The 19341-nt window shown below is 45.2% G+C and overlaps 2 protein-coding genes across 2 annotated transcripts in view; one reads left to right on the top strand and one right to left on the bottom strand.

The window, feature by feature from the left end:
* Window positions 1-1978: 1978 nt before the first annotated feature.
* On the top strand, window positions 1979-5054 carry LOC103372116 (potassium voltage-gated channel subfamily D member 2). The gene is made up of 2 exons (XM_008301676.1): window positions 1979-2104; window positions 4609-5054. The coding sequence occupies exons 1-2, from the start codon at window positions 2031-2033 to the stop codon at window positions 4793-4795; spliced, it is 261 nt and encodes an 86-aa protein (XP_008299898.1). The 5' UTR covers window positions 1979-2030; the 3' UTR covers window positions 4796-5054.
* Window positions 5055-12846: 7792 nt separating this feature from the next.
* tspan12 (tetraspanin 12) overlaps window positions 12847-19341 on the bottom strand; it is a 9698-nt gene continuing 3203 nt past the window's right edge. Inside the window, exons 3-7 of the mRNA XM_008301675.1 lie at window positions 19054-19189; window positions 17814-17879; window positions 14530-14637; window positions 14282-14425; window positions 12847-14080 (exon numbers count right to left, since the gene is read on the bottom strand). Coding sequence (XP_008299897.1) covers window positions 13763-14080; window positions 14282-14425; window positions 14530-14637; window positions 17814-17879; window positions 19054-19189 — 772 coding nt within the window. The 3' untranslated portion in view covers window positions 12847-13762. The remainder of the gene's footprint in view (window positions 14081-14281; window positions 14426-14529; window positions 14638-17813; window positions 17880-19053; window positions 19190-19341) is intronic.

The following is a 19341-nucleotide window of genomic DNA, read 5'->3' as shown; positions in this document are numbered from 1 at the left end:
TCTGGGTCGACATGAACTGTTGCTGTTGAACCGATCCTGTCCGTTGCGTCTCTGCACATCTTTCTCAGCTTCGCACTCAGACCACAGCCATTGGTCGGCTCCACTAACTCACCTGTGCATGCACCTGTCCTCAGGTGTGAGGACGCCTCACCTGGCCAGCAGAGAGCCAGCAGCTCCGCCTCCTCTCCTCTCTGCCCCGCCTCCTTCTTCTGTGTTTTGTTTGGGCTCGACCCAATCAGCTCGACCGACCGGCCTGCGCTGCTCATGACATCATCATGACATCATCACCATGTGGACCAATGGGGCTGGCTGCATGTCGACCAGCCGGGGGGCGGAGTCAATGTGACGCAGGTGGAGGGCGTCTGTAGGAGCAGTCCAACATCTGTCCTCCGATTACTGATCGAAATGATTCGTAGTATGATTTTTGTTTTATCAGTGCAGTACAACGGAGCTCACGTTTAGCCGCTTCAGATCCGCTTCTTCCCATTTTTGCTTCTCTGATGTCATCTGGGTTGTATTATGCCACATTTTGGTCATTTTCCTGCTTTCTGCTGTTGTTCTGCGTCACATTTTGGTCATTTTATGTTTTTATGTGGCTGGTTTGGTTGTTTTCCATCATTCTGGGGTCGTTCTGTCAGACACGAGACGTCCACAGACTAAATCAATTTTACATCCACTCCAGGTGTCCAAGACTAAGTCTGGGTTCTGTCATGTCGTCTGTCAGCAGCTGGTAGCATCAGTATTATGGGATGTGTGAACAGTTTAATGTCTATGACGTAGAGTCACAGAAACAATCACTGGTGCCCTGGATGTGTTTCTGGTTTCTGATCATTCACCAGAGAAAACTTTAAAGTTCCTTCGGAAGACCCGAAACAAAGTCAGGAACCTTAGACCTGAGAACCCCAGAGGTGCCGTCACACCTCCGACCTGTAGACCCAAATTTAGTTTAGTCCAGAGCTGGTTTTCTAAGACTTGTGTTCTATGTACCGGGTCTATAAGTACAGCACAGTTAGCTACAGTTAATGGACTTCATCATCTCAGAGTCCTGCCAACATCTTTTTCCGCAGCACAACAATAATGTTAATATGCAGATGATCTACTGCACATAGAACAAAGTCCTCAGATGGACCTGAACAGTAGAACATCAACGTCCACCGTGTGTCCGAGGTGGTTCGTGGTCCGTCATCACGGAGTTCGATTACGCTTTAATTCTCACTAAAATGTTGGACTGTTCCTTCGGCGGTTCCGGACCTCGTGATCGGGTTCCTCCGTCTGGTCACGTTCAGTCTGAACCCCAGAACTTCACTCTGTTGGATCAAAACCACAGAAACACGTCCATCAGAAACCAGCTGCTGTCGGCTGCTTTGGTCTGAACCAGTGAGCGACTGAACTAACCCCGAACCGGAGGGGATTGTGGGTAAAACACCGGGCAGATGTGGGTGTTGTGTTCCAGATGTTGGCGTCCAGGTGTGTCGCGGTGGGTCAGACCTTCGCTGTGCTGGGGTTCTAAAGGTGCTCAGTGGTCATGTGGTTTCTGTTTGTGTCCTGAAGGCGTCCAAAGAAGCCGGACAGGCGCTGGTGTGTAAAACCAACCCCAACTTCGAGGTGCATCATCACCACCTGCTGCACTGTCTGGAGAAGACCACGGTGAGGAGCCGCTAGCACCACATACGTCATCAGTTACAGCTCAGGAAGTAATACGGCATCACGTAGAAGATAGAAAATCATACAAATAACACCTTCCTGCAGAACTTCTCATGTTCAACTCAACACATTGAATCTAGAAACTTCCTGAATTTATCTGAATATCATTAAAAACATCCCGCACAACATGAACAACGTTCCACCTTTGTTCTCCTCAGAACCACGAGTTTGTGGACGAGAAGACGTTCGAGACGACCTGCAGGGAGGTGACTCTGGTGAAGCAGGTGTCTCGATCTTCGTCCATCTCCTCGGCATCGTCGCCTCACAGCTTCACCTCCTGCTGCGCCCGCCGCAAGAGGAAGACCTTCAACGTACCAAACTCCAACATGTCGGTGGGTCTTCAGGGCAGCATCCAGGAGCTGAGCACCATCCAGATCAGGGAGCGGCCGCTCACCAACAGGTAGGACAGGTGACGTCCAGGAGGGAGGGTCCATGCAGACTGACGACGAAGGTGGTCTCACATCCAGGGCTGAAGACATGCCTTGAAAGCTCCAGAAGCTATGAGGGAGGCTTTAGTGATTCCAAAGGTCTTTGAGGGGTTATAGAGATCGTTGTGAAGACTCTAAGGTCTAGAAGAGGTTTCCGTCAGGAGGTTACACAGGAGATGTTAAAACTGAGTAAGTTGGTTCAGATGATTCCAGATTTGTTCTTCGAGAAGGAACCAAAGATCACTGATGATCACTGTGTTTTAATTTAGGTCAGTTATTGATGTTGCAGAGGTCTCAAAGAGGTCTTCACGGCTTTATTGAATTTCCCTTCTGGGATAAATAAAGTATTTTTTATTCATTTCATTAAAGTGGTTTCAAAGTTCTCTGAGAAGTTCCTTGAAGAGGTTGCGGGAGTCACAAAAGGTTTCAGAGAAGATGCTGAAACTGAAGACGTTAGTTCAGACTTTGGTTGAGAAAATCTGGTTTAGTCCTTTGAGGAGGAACCAAAGATCACTGATCACAGTTTCTGAGGTTTTAGAGGTTTTTGAAGAGGTCTTGTGGTCAGTGAAGTGGTTTAAAGTTCTCTGAGACATCCTTTAAGAGGCTGTTGTGGACCCTAAGGAGGCATCAGAGACCTGAAGGGACGGTACAATTCCATTTAAACCATTTTATCTCAATAAGTTTTCATCCACTGTTGCCGTCCTCCTGCGGTCGACCGTTAGGCTTCAACACAAGGTGGTGTTGACATGAATGCCGTAGTCGGCCTTTGAATCGTCCCTGTCTAGAGTCTCTATTAGATGGTGTTAAGGAGGTCCTTGGGGTCTTTAGGAAAATCTTTGAGTCCTTGGAGATAAAGAGCTCGTTTGAGGAGGTGTCAGAGGTCACTGTAAAGATTTCAGAGCTCCTTGCGGAGGCAGCAGCGGTAGATAATGAGGCTGTGATGATTTTTAAGTACGTTCCAGACGTCTCCGAGGACGTCCCAGAGCTCCTGGAGGAGTTTCCAGGGGTTTTGAGAAAGTTAGCGGTAAAGATTGACGATCACCTTCGGTTTAAATGATCTGGTCTCACAGCTAAACTGTTTCCTGAACCATGATTAACACAGATTGGTTGCCATAAAAGGCAAAACATTTTCTATTAAAGCTCCTAACTGGTGCATATGAAAGTCATTTGAGTGGTAAAAAGACGAGGTTGGCAGCTTTGACCTGGTTTTCTGATGAATCCCTGAAGAGCCGGAGTGCCACACACAGCCTGAGTGTACATGAACTCCTGGCAGCCGAGGTCACGTGACCACTCATTCCCATGTCGAGTCAGAGAGCAGGAATCCAGAGTATGTCCAGCTGTGGGAGGCTGTGGGAGGTCTGGGAACTAAACACTGACAGCTGAGAGCAGCTCCACTCGTTTCCGTATCAGTAACATCACAGCTGAAGCAAATTCATCTGATGCCGCTAATTAACTGGCTAATCCTGCAAATTATAAATACACCTGAACCAGATTCATCTCAGAGGGCTTCAGCCGACGGGCCTCTGGTTCTGACTGCTGCCGGGGTCCAATCTTTTGAGGCGTATCAGCTCAAATTATGGGAGCATAAACACATCAGATCTACCTAAATAAGCCACTGATAAACCACCCAATGGGAGCCAACAGCTGTGGATGGAGGTATACCTGAAGGCCTTTCCAGGTGATGAGGTTTCTGATGAGGACTCAAAAGCACAACACAGGAAAAGACCAGTGAGACCTAAAACTAACTTACGAGGTAGCAGATCAAGACAGAGTCCAAGTAAACAGGCTCAAATCACAACGGTCTAGTGGCAGACTGGGGGTGCAGAGTCTTTGGGTCGATGAAGTGGTTCTAAAAGAACCTGAGTTGGTTGAAGTGGTCCTTGATGAATTATTTGGAAAAGGCAAGTGGTTTCAGGGATTGTTGAGGTGGTTCCATAGGTGTTAAATCATGTTTTGAAGGACCACAAGGAGGTCTCAAACATCCTTTAGGAGGTTGTACTGGTCGTTTAGGAGGTATTGGGTACTACAGAGAAAGGACATCCTGGTTCTTAAGTCTGTCAGGACTCTGTGAAGGGAACCTCTGAGAAGGTTTTAGAGGTTACTGAGGTAGTTGAGAAAGCTGTGATGATCCTTAAGCATGTTCCAGGTGTGATGCACCAACGAGAGCGTGTTTTAAAGTCAACCGTGAAGGTTTGAGAGGCCGTGAAGAGGTCTTTGGGTGGTTTGAAAGGTCACTGAGTAGGTTAAGGGGGTACCAGAGGTTCTGGAGGAGGTTCTAATGTTTTTAAGAATGTTTGTTAAAGAAGTTCTAGAAATTTTGGAGGTACTAGAATTCCTGAGGATTTAAAAGTAGGTTTAAAGAGAAACCCCAAAACAACCCCTTCATTGCTTAGAGTCTCTGTTAGATCCTCTAGTCACAGAACTCCTCCTCCACCACCTGATCCATATCTTCTACTGGTCTCCTCTTTGTCTCCAGTCGTTCCAGTCGATCCAGCCTGAACGCCAAATTTGAGGAGACGGTTCCCCTGAACTGCGACCAGCCCTACATCACCGCCGCCGTCATCAGCATGCCCACGCCGCCCGGCACCACGCCCGAAGGCGACGACTCCGCCAGCTCCACCGACTACTCCCAGGCCAACATCGTCCGGGTGTCCGCGCTCTAGAACCTCCGAGTCCTCCCCAACCTGCCACCCGTCCGGCCGGAGGACGTCGGGCGTCGACACCCTGCAGGATCAGAGGACGGTTTGGTAGCTGCATCATGTGATCTCAACGGATGGGTTCAGTCAAATCCTTCAGACCTCTGGTGGAGGAACGGGTCCATCGGTGCGCACCAAACTCCCCTGGATTGAATTTTCTTCTGCGTTTTCTTCCGGGAAGGATTTTTACTCCGTCAGTTGAAGGAGGAAGGAAACGATGAAACTCAACTCGTCACCGTCGCTGTTTTTTCAGTCTTTTGAATTCGATGTCCTGAAACACAAAGAGAGCTCCTCTTTACCCTGAATGAAGGCTAAAGGATCGGTCTGATGCTGATGGATCATTTTACGATGTGTTTAGCACAAAGACGGAAGCAGGACACCTCCACGTCCGTCTGACTTCGATGCTAGCTAGCACGTTAGCTGGACTTAGCTGACTGGAACCAGGGATTGATTGGATTTGTGGCATTATCGAGCTCTAAACCTTCCAACTATTTGCTAAACTTCACATTTAAGACAAAACGTGATTTCACAAACAGCACATAGATGTTGGAAAGTCTTTGGTGTCTGCAGACGTTTTATCTTCTCCTTCAGGCTAACGGTCTTCCAGCGATAACGACTCCTTCAGCAGCTTTTCTATTTCTGTTTGTGTGAACACGATCCGACATGTAGAGAAAGTCGGGGCAGTTTGGGAGTTGTTAGATTTTTTTGGTCACTGAACACTTTATCGTTTTCCTCCTGCTTGTCGTCTTTGTGCTAAGCTAAGCTACCTGCCTGTGCTCCACAAGCAGGTTGTTGTGATGATCGTAACTCAGAGTCACAGTCTTGGAAAACCAGAAGGTGTTGAAGGTGGACCTCAGCAGCCTTCTGGATGAACCACATCAGCGGTTCATGTGAAGCTCTTCCTGTTTCCAACATTTATCCCTCCACAGATTTCCTCCAGAGTAAATGAGTTTTGTGAGACCTGCAGCCACAGATCTCCACAAGTTCTTCTGGTTTCAAACTTTATGCAAATTAATCTGAACTAAATGACAAAATGTTTAAATTCAGTCTTTTTCAAGCTGCAGACGCCAAAGTCAGGATCTCTCTCTTGGTAGTTATTAATTTTTATTTTAGTTTTTGATTGAGCAAATTTGCTGAACGAACATTTAAATAGAAACAAATCAATAAATATAAAGTAGATTTATCACAAACCTGCGGTGGACTTCTGGCTAACTGTGGAAAACCTCCAACATTTTTAATTCTGTTCGTTCTGCTCGGTTTGCTGACGGGTTCAATGTTTTCACCGAGTTTGTTGTGAATTCATCTTTTATGAGACACTAATATTTTTCTAGATCTCAAATTCTGTCCATCCAACGATAACTTTATTAAATATCTTTGTACACTCAAGAGGAGCCTACGTCTACATCAGCCAAACAAAATACCAAAGAACATTCTCTCATTTAGTTGTTTCAGCAGCAAACCACCAACAAGCCTCAACAACCCGTTTGTGTGGACGAGACGTTGAGGAAATTGTTCAATCTGCAAAAACTGTCCGTATTAATGTGGACACAGCCGGAGCCTCTTCGTCCATCAGCTGGAAGAACTTTATAAAAACTACTATTTGGAACAAACTTGGTGAAAACCGTCAGAGTTCCGGTAAACCTTCCATCAGTCGTCCTCACCGTTAGCGAGACGTCCACCGTTAGTTTGACACAAATCTAGTTTATAGCCAAAAGTTAAAAACATGAAACAACATCTTTACTTCTGATGGTTACCAGAAGCTAATGGTTAGCTTAGCACCACTGGCACAAGTTGACATGTTTGCCAGCAAACTTTTATTTTTGACAAACTTATGGAAACTTAATCCATAAATATTAATAATTCAGAGCAGCTGAAGTCCTTTAAAGACAAATTATAGCGAACGTAGTGGAGTTTGATTCGGATTTCTTTTACGTATGATATTTGTATTTTCATTTTGTATTTAATTGTTTTCTAATCAATGCTTTTTATTTAATTTTATTTATTTAATGTTATTTATTTGCCCAGAGCAGCGTTTTAAACGTTTATCAGACCTCAGAGAGCTCTTGTGTTTCAGCTGAAGCCCTGAACCTGAATCATGGAGGAAGAAAAGCTGCGCTGAGGTCCGCTGAGGTTTTCCAGGACTGTGATCGGTGGTTCTGACGGTTCTGGAGGAGCTTTACTGTAATTAGTGGACGATGTGAGGAAGCCATTGAGCATGCTCAGTATCTGTGTGTTTGAGTGCATGGACCCGTGTGTTTCTGCATGCACGTCTGGTCAGAGTCGGTTCGAGCGGTTCCGGTTCTGGTCCCGACTCTGTAAATATAGTTTTGTAGCTGAGCTGACGGCCTTCCTCTGCGCTGTACACAAACACTCAGACGTTGTACGGGGGAAGCTTTTCGTCGTCGCGCTGGAGCTGCTGTCGTCTCGTCCTGCTTGCAGATTTATTTAATGCACACGTTGCCTGATGTCGTTTGTTTCTGACTGGACTCTGAACCGGGCTTCGGTCTGTCGAGCAGATCGCGTTGTTTTATGGACGGATGTCTCAGGATCCTCACGCCACTAAGAAAAAACAGAAAATGTCCCTAAAACCAGCTGTTTTCATCAAATCAGGATTTCTGTCTGAAAATTAGCAAAAACTTGTTTTTACTTCTGAAAATACAAAAATAAGTGAGTTGCTGAGTAAAACATCTAATGTTGGCGCCGGCGTACGTCTGTTCCCAGATCGATGCTTTAGACCGGAGGAGCTAACAGAGCTAACAGAGCTAACAGAGCTAACACAGCCCCTAATCAAGCTATACAATATAAAAGTTTAATAATTAAATATGTTCACCACCAAATCTCTGAGCAGCAGCTTGTCGTGTCGGAGAATCAACCTGAGCTAAACTTAGCTAACGTTAGCTCGGCAGCTAAAGTGAGACAGGAGCTCCAGCAGGATCAGTTTATCTGATGTAGTTAGCTCAGCTCAGCTTAGTGTTTGTTTAACCCCCTTTAATTAAAACGTCTGTGTGCAGGTTAATCAGTGAGCTGTGTTGCTGTTAGCAGGTTTTAACTCTACACAGCTAGCTTGTAGCCTGAGGCTAGCAGAGAGTAAACTACAGGAACAATCCCTCACTTAAACCTTTAGCATTTTATAGTGTAACGTATAATAAACGCCTGCTATCGAAAAGTTTAATTTAATTAAAGTAATTCCACATCTCCAGCACGGTATCTCTGAGCAGTAGTTTGTCCTGTTAGAGAGTTTAAACGTTAGCTAACCCTAAACAAAGTACGGTGGGAGCTTCGGCGGGATCAGTTTTTCTGACATAGTTAGCTTAGCATAGTGCTCATTTGAAGAAGTATTTCCTCAGATTAACTCAGTCTGTATGCAAATTAATAAATATGTTAGGAGGTGTGTTTTTAACTACACAGTCAGGCTAGCTTGCGTTAGCCTGGGGCTAACAGATCGCTCTCTGACTGACAGGAAAAACTGACAAAGAGTTAAAAATACAGTTCCTTAATTTAGATTTTTAAAAATTACATTTATTTTTCCCTCATTATCTTTAACCAGCAGTTTTTCTTGACAGTCAGAGAGTCTGTTACGTTAGCTAACCTCAGCTAGCATTAGCAGCTAAAGTAGGATGGAAGCAGGATCAGTTCATCTGCTCTGCTGAGTCAGGGATGACTTTATAGTATAAGTGTGTAATTACTGCCTTATACCGCGTTATTAATACAATTTCATCAATTACAAACATTCAGGCTAGCTTTGACTAGCTAGCCTTTAGCCCGGGGCCAATAGGAAGCTCTCACTGTCTGACAGTAGAAACAGTTCTATTTCATTATTTAATATCTTTGACCAATATCTCCTCGCTGAGTTATACTTCAACAATCTGTTCACCACAGTGTGTTTTGGACATTCAGAGCAGCTGTTGGCTAACCCAGGCTACCGTTAGCTTAGCAATTAAAGCAAAACTAAGTTTCCCTCAGACGCTGGTGGAGACCAAAAACAGAGCAACAATGACTCTGGTTGACTCAAACATGACTCCAATTCAGAAGTCAAAAACCAGCTCAGGACAGCAGACAAACATTTCGGTGAAGTTCAGGCAGTTTTTTTTCTTTAATAAGTTATGAAAACACGTCTACTGACCGACGATTAATTCTCTAAAACTGTTGCTCAGACTGCCAGAGAATATTCCAGAGACTCTGACGGAGGTCAGCGCCGCCTTCACATGGATCTCATTCGCTCGTGAGCACAACAGAGAAGTCGTGAGAATACCGTCGCTAGACACGAACACCACGAACATGTTGATGTAGGCGGAGGGTAGAAGCTTGTTCATGGAGCTCCGTCCTCTCCGTCTATGTTCTACACAGAACCGATTTAAAATCACTTCTGGAAACTAAAACCTGCTGCACTGAAAGTTTTGCCAAAGGTTCGGATTGTGCAATAAAGCAGCGATGCTAGTTCTCTCTACGGATGGTTCCGACCTCCTGGCCTGCTAATGTTCTATCAAAACAATGAATCGGACTTTGAGTGAACGCTGGTTCTGGCCAGGACGGCTGTGATCGGTCTAAAGGAGCTTTGTACCCGCTATAGCAAAGTTCTAGCGCAGATGGTTGTGTGGCGTCGGCGCCAGAGGACGGTCCGACTATGCAAGACTTTGTTAGACTAGATAAGATCACAACGTAGAACTCTTTCATTGAACCAGAACTTTAGGAGAACGTCCACTAACGAGATCGTGACCGTCACACGAAGGCGGCGTTAACGTGATTTGTTTGAACGCAGCATCGACTCCATCTGATCGTATTCTGAACGCACAAGTGGTCGTCTCCTCCGAACCCTGAGGACGCCCAACGTCTCCACCTCAGTGCTACGCTAACACAGCGCCGTCGGGTCGGGATCCGGTCCGATGAACATCTGCTTGCGTTTGCTCGTCCAGGTCCGACTCGAGTCTCCGTGTCGTCTCGTCTCAGCAGCAGAAACTCCGGCGACCTGAACCCGTTTTGATACAGAGACGATGTCAACTTTCTTAAACTCAGCGTTTCCTCCTCCTGGATCTCATTTCTGCTCCACATGAGGATTAAAACAGAACCAGCTGAAGCAAAGAGCCCAGCAGGTCGCCTCGTCTGGGTCCACTTCAGCTTTTAACCCTCCGATGCGAACACATGGACCGGCTGTAGACGTCGACTGATTGGTTTGTGGTTTGTTTTCCGGGCGACGATGCGACAGGCCGACCCGCTAGCAGCCCGACCCGCTAGCAGCCCGACCCGCTAGCAGCCCGACCCGCTAGCAGCCCCGTCCTCCTCCACGCCGCTCCACTATAACCTGACATATGCAACCGACCTGTTTTTAATCATCGGTTTTGTAAAGACGCCTCTGCTTTGTATTTAGGGGAAGAAAAAAAAACGAATAGAAACATATTTTTGAGGATCATATTGTTGACTTTTGGTTGTAAAAGAAGAAACGATGCTGATTATTATTCTACCTGTGACTAGTGCACCTGTGCTGTGATCGTTCTTTGGTGTCGTAGCGGTTTCTTATTTTTCCATGAGGGTTTGTAGTGTCGTACGTTCAGTTAACATTCCACGATATTTTTCTAAAGCTGCATGCAGAGACTGAAGGGTTCTACCTGTGGACCGACTCAGACGACGGTTACTTTTGATTTGTTTCGGCTCGTGTTATGTTGATTAAAATATGAAGTCCTGAGGATGGTGTTAAAAAGAGGAGCTCATGGTTTTGGTCGGTGCCGTGTCCCAGTAAATAGAATAAAACCTTGTCCTATGAAAACGTGTCTGGTGTCTCTGTTCAGTCGGACCTGTTGCCTCCACAGGTGTGCTGGGCTTTGTGGTTCCAGAACCAGTGGGTCTTCAGCTCGGTCGGGTTCAGGTGAGTTCAGACGGGTCGATCTGGATCAGCTCAGACGGGATCGACGCTGCTGCAGCGTCTCTGATGTGTTCAGTGTTGAAACTGAAATGAAGGATTTAATTTGCTGAAAAAAAAAGAATATTTTGGACATTTTAAGGCAGTTATTGTTAAAAACAAACAAAAAAACCCTAAAAATTATTTTTTATGGAAATTATTATTATTTTACATCAGACGTATAAATTGTGTTTTTTAAAAATTATTTTTATTGTTTTTATTTATTTTAAAATTATGGAGAAAAAATCAGTAAATTTTTTTTTTAAGCCAGAAAAATACTGTAAAAATTATCGAGTAATAAAATCATCAGCTCTTAAAAAACGATCTGTTGGATCATATTTGATATAAGATGTTCTTTACAAACACAGTTTTAAGGTTTTAAAAGTCATTTTATGTTCGACGTGTAAATTATTATCATCGTTGTTATATTATTATAAATACGTTTTTATTCACTCGTTTCAAAAACAGAATTCTGTGAAGTCCGTTATTTTTACAGTGAGATGGATTCATGTGTCGACGGCTGATTGTTTCTGTTCTGATGATAAATTTATAGATTTTTATTATTTTAATTTTTGTTAAAAGAAATCCTCGTAGGCTGTTGCCATGGTTACAGGTTCAAACTTTTCCATGAGGTTTCTGGGACATTCAGCGACATAAAATCTGTAAATATATATAAACACATGTTAGCTAACAGGTCGGCTTTAAAGACGGTTCTGAAGAACTGCTGAAGTTCTAACGCTGAAGCTGTCGGACGTTTCAGGGTTCTGAGCTTTAGGTAAAAGTTTCTGCATGATTTGTTTTTCAGAAAAAACAAACAACATGAACCAGGAAAGGTTCTTCAGTCTGACTGGACTGAGCCCACGTCGCTGCTGGATGCTCCAGAAGATGCCCCACAGGCTGGAGGAGCTGAACCACCTGATTCTAATTCATCGTTCTGCTTTGGTGTCCGTCTGATGTCAGGAAGTCCAGGTTCTCCAGGTTCTCCAGGTTCTCCAGGTTTCTCTGCTGCTGTTTTCTATCGAGCGTTAACAGAGTTTAACCACAATCAGGACGATCAGAGGAAAGCAAGCGTTTAAGTTGGAGGAAGTCGACACTTGAATTAAAATGAATCTGAGGAACCAGATCGTTCCTCATCAGTCGACTCCGTGTTCGTAACTGAAGCGGCTCCAGCAGAAGATAAAAATACAGCTGGTGTGTAAAGTGAGCCGGGTCCGGGCCGAAGGCGGCAGGACGTCCGTGTCCGCTGCACATCCACGCTAAGTGGACTATTAATACCCCGTGCAGTGGTTCTGGAGGTGGAATTTCATCCACGCTCGGAGCTTTCCGCACCGGACAGCTGACGGACGGATTTCTGCTCCACTTTCTCCCAACAGCTGCACTCGGACACGTCTCGGCCTCCAAGCGTCTCTCAGCGGTTCTGATGGAGGAGCTTCACGTTCCACCGCCGCCGTTCCAACGTTCTGCTGCTGAACACTGATGGACGTTACCTACAAGGTCCAATCAGGTTCTGAAGCTCTGACAAAAAGAACGTTTAAGGATGTTTATCATTTACAACAACGCCCCGTTTCTCTTGTAAAGACCTTCTATATGAGTCCATGTTTAGTCTCCAGTGACTCCAGATGTTCTCTGATGGAACCACTGACTCTCTGTCAAACAACAATCCTGTGTTTGGTTCTTTCACAGATTTATGGAAGGTCTTGTGGAGACATGATTAAAACTGTTGGATCATAATTATACAGACACTTGAATCATGAGTTCTGGTGATGTAGGAGGTTGTGTTGATCCAATGTTCTTAGCTCCATGGCCTCCTGACTTCTAGTGAGCAGAACCTTAAAGCTCCACTGAAGTCTGCTGCTGGTCACATGGACAAAGAAAAGGCCTTCTGGAGGAAAGTTCTGGTCAGATGGAACAAACACTGAAACACCAGACCTACCATCAAGCATGGAGGTGGCAGCATCATGCTCTGGGTTAGTTAATGAAGAAGGAGGATCACCTCCAGGTTGTTCAGGAGAACCTGAAACCATCAGCAGAAGTTCTGGAGTCACTGCAGACTGAACACTGACTGATCAACATGGACTTTACAGACGACTGTATGTTAATGATCTGATTGAACGAGCTGCAGAAGAACTTTGAGCTTTAGTTTTTATTCCAGTGACATGAATCAAAGCTCCGATAACTGTGAGACAAACATTAAATATCCAACTCCATGCTACGTTCTCATGTACAGTACACGCTCCTGCTGCGTGGTCATGTGACGCTTGATCATCTCTGTGAAGCACTTTGGTCGACAGTTTTTAAATAGCTTCATTAACAACGTCCCGACTGGAACAGACTCGAACACTCGAGCTGCTTCGTCTCCTCAGTGGTGAGAAACCCGAACACCAGAACGTCAGTGGTTGTTTCCTTTAGTGCCACAATCATCCGGGTTCTCTTCAGAGTTCAGGATGTTTGACAAAAACAGCCTTTTCTCTTCGTACCTTCAGACCTGCAGTGGTTCTGACTCCGGTTCTGCTGACGTTTAGTCCATCAGGAACACAAACACTAAACTCATCGCTTAAATATCTGACATGTGACGAGATCTGGAAACACCTCCACCTGGTTTATCATCACACTAAAACCTGAGGCGTTCCACAGAGCTCCGTCCTCGGTCCTCTGAGGTTCTAGTTTCACCTGAAGGATTCCAGTGTTTAACTGAAGCTCGATCACTTTAGTTGACAGGACAACTGTCAGTTAATCAATAATTGATTGATGATGCTGCCGATGATAACAAGAGTTATGAAAATTTAGAGTCCCTGCCATGAGTTCTGTTCTCTCTGATCCACACCTGTTTGACAGGTTTGGGTTCAAATCGGTGCCGATCAGTGAGAAGATGTTCTGATGATTCTTCACCCTGACCTCTGATCCCTGGTTCTATTATCTGAAGCAGTTTATTAGTTGGTGGAGGTGAAACAGACGTCCACACACTCAGATATCTACTCAGCGAGTTCGGTGTGTTTGTTGCTGATGTTGGACTGAACCAGCAGAACCGACCGGTTCTTCCTTCAGGCTGCAGCGTGAAGTCGCTCCATCTCAAACTCCTTCGGTTTGGAGGCCACGTTGGTGCATCCTTTACTCGTCCGGCCGCAGCCCGACTTCGACGCCTCGGCTGAGGCTCCGTGTGTCGCCGTGACGACGGTGAGGTCATCTGGCGGCGGCGGGTCCAGATCCGGAGACTTCCGACCGTAATAGAGCGCCCAGAGCAGCGTGAGGGTGAGCGCCATGGCGAGGATCTGAGCCACGCCGATGGACACGCCGAGGAACCGCAGAACCTGCAGCTGCTTCGTCCCACGGATGAAGCTGTAGATCTTCGGACCGCAGCCCTGAAACAGAACCAACCAGAGTTAGCCAACATCAGAACAGGACCCATATGTAGTAAAACCGATCCCCACATGACTGGGATCTGGTCCCGAGGTGGTCCACGGTGGCCAAACAAATGTCCTCATCCATCCTCCAGGAACACTCCAGGGAGGAACATCTCAACCTCCAAGTGTTTCAGAAGAATCAGAAGCCGCCGGTCTCACCTCTTGGTGCAGGTCGCTGAGGTCGTGGAAGTGGGCGTGGCGGGCGCATCCTGGATACTGATTGGAGCAGCAGGAGTCCGGCGGCCACTCCATCTCCGTCATCTCCAGCCAGTCGGTGAAGTAGATCACGCCGCAGCATTTAAACTGCAGGCAGGTGGAACACACACACCTGTCAGGTCACATGACCACCCCTGTGTGTGTGTGTGTGTGTGTGTGTGTGTGTGTGTGTGTGTGTATGTGTGTGTTACCTCCGTCTGGAAGCTGTTCCAGGTGTGTGTCAGCCACTGGTACCTCTGCAGGCCGTAGTTCGGCATCCGAGACTTCAGACTGATCATATCAGAGCGCTGCACCGACGGCTGGTGGAGGTTACAGCAGGTCACAGGTCAGAACACACACGGAACACAAAACTAACCGGAAAACTAACGTAAAACTAACCTGAATTTGTTAGACTGTTAGAATTTAGTTAACATGAATTAACATGATTATAACCTAAATCTAATCTCAATCTAACTTAAACCCAATCTGAGTCTAACCCAAATATATCCTAAACCTGACCTGAATCTAACCTAAACCTTAACCTTAACCTTAACCTAACCTGAATCTAATCTTAATCTAACCTGAACCTAACCTGAATGCAGCCTAATCCTAACTTCACTTTAATATAACCTGAATCTAACATGAATCTATCCTAAACCAAACTCAGTCTAACACAAACCTAACCTGAATCTAATCTTAGTCTAACCTGAATCTAATCTTAGTCTAACCTGAACCCAACCTGAATCTAATCTTAGTCTAACCTGAACCTAACCTGAATGCGGTCTAATCCTAACTTCCCTTTAACAAGGAGCAGCTTCCTGTCAGAGAGTCGATGCTGCGTTCAGACCTTTAAACAAAATGACAATAAAACCTCCTGAAGTCTCTTCAGACAGAACGTCTGATGAAACAGTGATGATGGTGAAACAAAGGACCACAAACAGAGACAAACGTTAGAAATCCTGAGATTCAAAAGTCAAACGAATGAAATATGAAATCAGAAATATGAGAACAAATCTGAAGCAGCAAACGAGAAGTTCAGTTTGTGACAGAAAGACTCTGAATCACAGCATCTGGTGATTTTCTGAGAGTTTTAGACTCAGATTAACGTGATTCTGATGAAATATCAGCGCTTTAAGCTCAGATTAAAGTTAATCTTCCTGATTGAACTGGATGCAACGTGTGATTAGTTCAAAGTCTGGGGATTTTTTGGGTTTTTACAGTTTCTGGCTGATGACTGGAGTCATTCTGGAGGTTTTTATTTTCATGTTTTAACTCTTCCGGTGTTAAATCAGCTGATTTAACTTCTGTGTTCTGACGCTGCTTCGGTCAGACTGGTTCTGGTTTTCCTGCAGTTCCTCCCCCACAGACACAAACACCTGAAGCCCAGGTGTGTCCGTGCTGCTGATAAGAGTCACTACGTTACCCAGAATGCCCTGCAGGCAGCTGAGCTAAAGCACACACAGCTGCACAGACGAGGTCGGCCCGAGGCCACGAACTGCATCAAAGCATCCGAGAAACATGGCTGCTGCTTCTCTACGACACCGAGGTCAGCCTCACGGATAAAAACACGACGTTTGTAAAAGCAGAAAACACAAAACTACACAACACTACACAAAACTACACAACACCGCACGAGCTCCCACGTTACGACACCAAATGTTCTGCAAACCTTTAAAATCGGATCATTTCAGGCAAAAGTCAAAGACAAAAATCAGCCAAACTGCAAAGTTTCCTCCACAAAAAGCACAAAAATCACAAATAGAGCTAAAAAACATAAATATTAAATATTAAAGTTCATAATAAACAACAAAGACGAGACAAAACTGAACCAAAGACACAAAAATGAAATAATTCATGTAAATGTTTGTGTTTAAAAGCTGCTGCATGAGAAAATATCAAAAACTGGAATATTTGTGTTTTATTTCAGCTCGAATTAGGGACGGCGACCACGTCGGTACCGGTCCGATCAACACGTCGGTACCGGTCCGATGAACACGTCGGTACCGGTCCGATGACCACGTCGGTACCGGTCCGATGACAACGTTTAGCTTTTGTTACGTAATAAAGAAGACCACGTGGTCTAATCTGGGCTTCTGCTGAACAGCGTTCTCACAGTGCTGACTGATACTTATTGTCTGGTGTGAACAAGAACTGAACATCGACATCGTGACTTCGGTTATCGTCGATATCAGAACTCTAATATCGGATATCAGACATGTTCATATCGTGCATCTCCAGCTCGAGTCTGTTTTCATTCGAGCTGCCTTCTGTTAAAACAAACGTCTGAAACTTTTCGCTAATCTGTGAAAACTCATCATTTTAAATTCAAACATAAAAATCAGCCGGCGATCAGTTTTCCTGACAGCAGCATAAAAACCAGTAAAACTCTCAGACTTCTGTCTTCAGGTGAAACATCAGGTCGTCTGTCAGCCGCTGACACGCTGATTTATTTTATTTCCTGTCGTCTGAATGCGTCACCGTTACTGACTTTAGATCAACCAGATGACGGAGCAGCAGTAGTGTTACAAACTATGATAAATGAGTGTATGAACAGCGTTCAGGTGAAGCGGCTGCTGTCAGGTGCGCTCGTCGTCGCCGTCGTCGTGTTTGTGCGTCTGAAACAGGATCTGATCCGAGAGCAGCAGCGATCCGGACGTGTCTCACATTTCTGGTTATTCTTAGAGTCGAGTCGCGTCCAGACTCGGGTCTGAGCTGCAGCTGCTCCCCAAGCCGGAGGCGTCCAGAGGTGCAGAACCCCGAAGAGTCGGGTTATGAGGACGGAACCAGAGGAGTCGGGTTCAGTATAGACTCAAGGCTCAAAGTTATCGGATAAAGGTGGAGTTGTATTAAACTGGTTTGTTCTGAAGCAACATGAGGAACTTTAGGGAAAAGTGAAAAAGATTTTAAACACTTGATCCAAAAAAAAAGCTCCAAAATGACTCAACTTGTCAACTTTTTTTTTTTTCAGTTTCAGACACGAACAAATGAAAAACAAAACAACAAAACGTGACGACAAAGAGACAAAAAACAACATAAATGAGAAACAAAACGACCACAAAGAGAGAAAACAACCAAAAAAAACCCAAAGATGAGCGACAACACAACAAAACAAAACGTTAATCGACCCCAAATTCATACAAAATGATTAAAGTGACAGAAAAAGAAAATAGAGAAATAACATGTAAATGAACAGGAAGTGACAGAAAACAACAAAAACTAGATGTTAAGTAAAAAAAACAGTTTGTAGAAGCTGTAAAAGTGTGAAATGTGTTCAGTCTGACATGTTTCTGGTGTTTAACATCTGAGGAAACATGTTGGTTGTGAGATAAATAATCTGATCTGATCTCAGACTGTGTGTTGCCGTGGCGCTGTGTTGCCGTGGCGCTGTGTTGCCGTGGTGCTGTGTTGCCGTGGCGCTGTGTTGTGGTTTGTGGGTTCCTTCTCCCTGTCGTGTTCTGTTCTGGTATCTGGTGCTGAACACACTGGACCTCCTCACCTCCTCGTAGGTCCACACGGCGCTGGCCAGCTCCACGCAGAAGATCACCAGCAGGCTGCCGAAGTACTGAAACACACAAGAAGCCGTTCTAGTCACCTACAGAACGTCTGGGGAACATCTGGGGAACATCTGGGGAACATCTGGGGAACGGTTAAATGTGTAACCGAGTCGTTCGGTCACGTGACCTCTCGGGTGTTTTCCCATCAGCCCCTGGGGGAGTCGCGCTGAAGCTGCTCTCTGTCATCTCCTCCCAGGGACAATGGAGACACCCGACACCTGGCCCCGCCCCCTCAGGTGACAGCAGACAGGTGATGTGGATCACAGGCAGACAGACTGAGCTCTGTTAGCGAACCTGCCTCCACCTGAGGGCTCACCTGGCTCACCTGTTTATATCTATACATGTGCTGTATGTACATCGTTATGTACCTGGACGAGGAGGCGGAGCCAGGTGTCATCTACCTGCTTTACCAGCTTAGACGACTTTACTGACCTTCCTACATGTGACTTCAAAGTGTTTGTTACCTGAAAAGTGCATTAAATGTAAATAAAAGTTGAAATAGAAAACGTAATTTAACAAAATAAAACCCTCACGTACAAAATGTATTTTAAAAAGTCTGTAAACATTTTAGAAAAATTCTTCGTAGTATTTAGAGTTTTGTCTTTTGTTTTTTAATGGTTTACACATAAAGGAATGCTTTTGTCAATGATTTTACTCGTTATTATCTGAAACGAGTCAGGAGGAAAAAGTAAAGTAGCAGTAAATTACTTCCCAAAAATGTCCTTTTTTCCCTTCGTAATCATATACGTTTATTTTAGGGATGTTTATGATTAATGCTTCATCAATAAATCACCATTAATAGTTTTTAAAATACAAACATATTAGCTAATGCGTGTCAGTAAACGTATCGTACACCAGCTGTAGTACCTGGTTGTTCCACCAGGTGGAGCCTCTTCTTGTTTACTCCTGTAGAGACCAGAGGAGTCTACAGACTACAGCTCATGGTGGCAGCAGAGAGCATTGTGGGAGTTTAGCAGCAACGGGACCATGACAGAGACTCTGAGGAGGTTCATGTCGACTTGTGAGAGCTCATGTACTCAAGCTGTGTCGTAGCTGACTGTGACGGCGTAGAGGTACGTGACAAGTATTGGTAAGGAAACTATCAACCCGAGTGGACTTTAAACTTTTTAAACTCTACTTTGCATGACACCGTGTCCCTGAAGGTGCACCGATGCTACGTACCCAGGACAGCAGCAGCAGGTTGCACCTGAGCGTGCCGCAGTATCCCACCATGGCAACGATGATGAGGAAGCAGCACACGGCGATGATGACGGGATGGACGGCCGGAGAATACGTGAGGACGGCAGCTTCCTCCAACCTGCAAACACAAACACTCCATTTATTCACAGCACCTATAAAGCTAGTGTAAAAACACCTGGATCTGGAAGGTCCAGTCACTGGTGGATCAGAACTCCTGGATAGAACTACACCATGAAGACTGAAGAACCCTCCAAGAACTCTGTGGAAAAA

Source organism: Stegastes partitus, unplaced genomic scaffold (assembly GCF_000690725.1).
Source record: "Stegastes partitus isolate 25-593 unplaced genomic scaffold, Stegastes_partitus-1.0.2 Scaffold1697, whole genome shotgun sequence".
Classification (NCBI taxonomy): Eukaryota; Metazoa; Chordata; class Actinopteri; family Pomacentridae; genus Stegastes; species Stegastes partitus.
The sequence above is the reverse complement of the archived record's forward strand: the minus strand, read 5'-3'. Positions and strand labels throughout refer to the sequence as shown.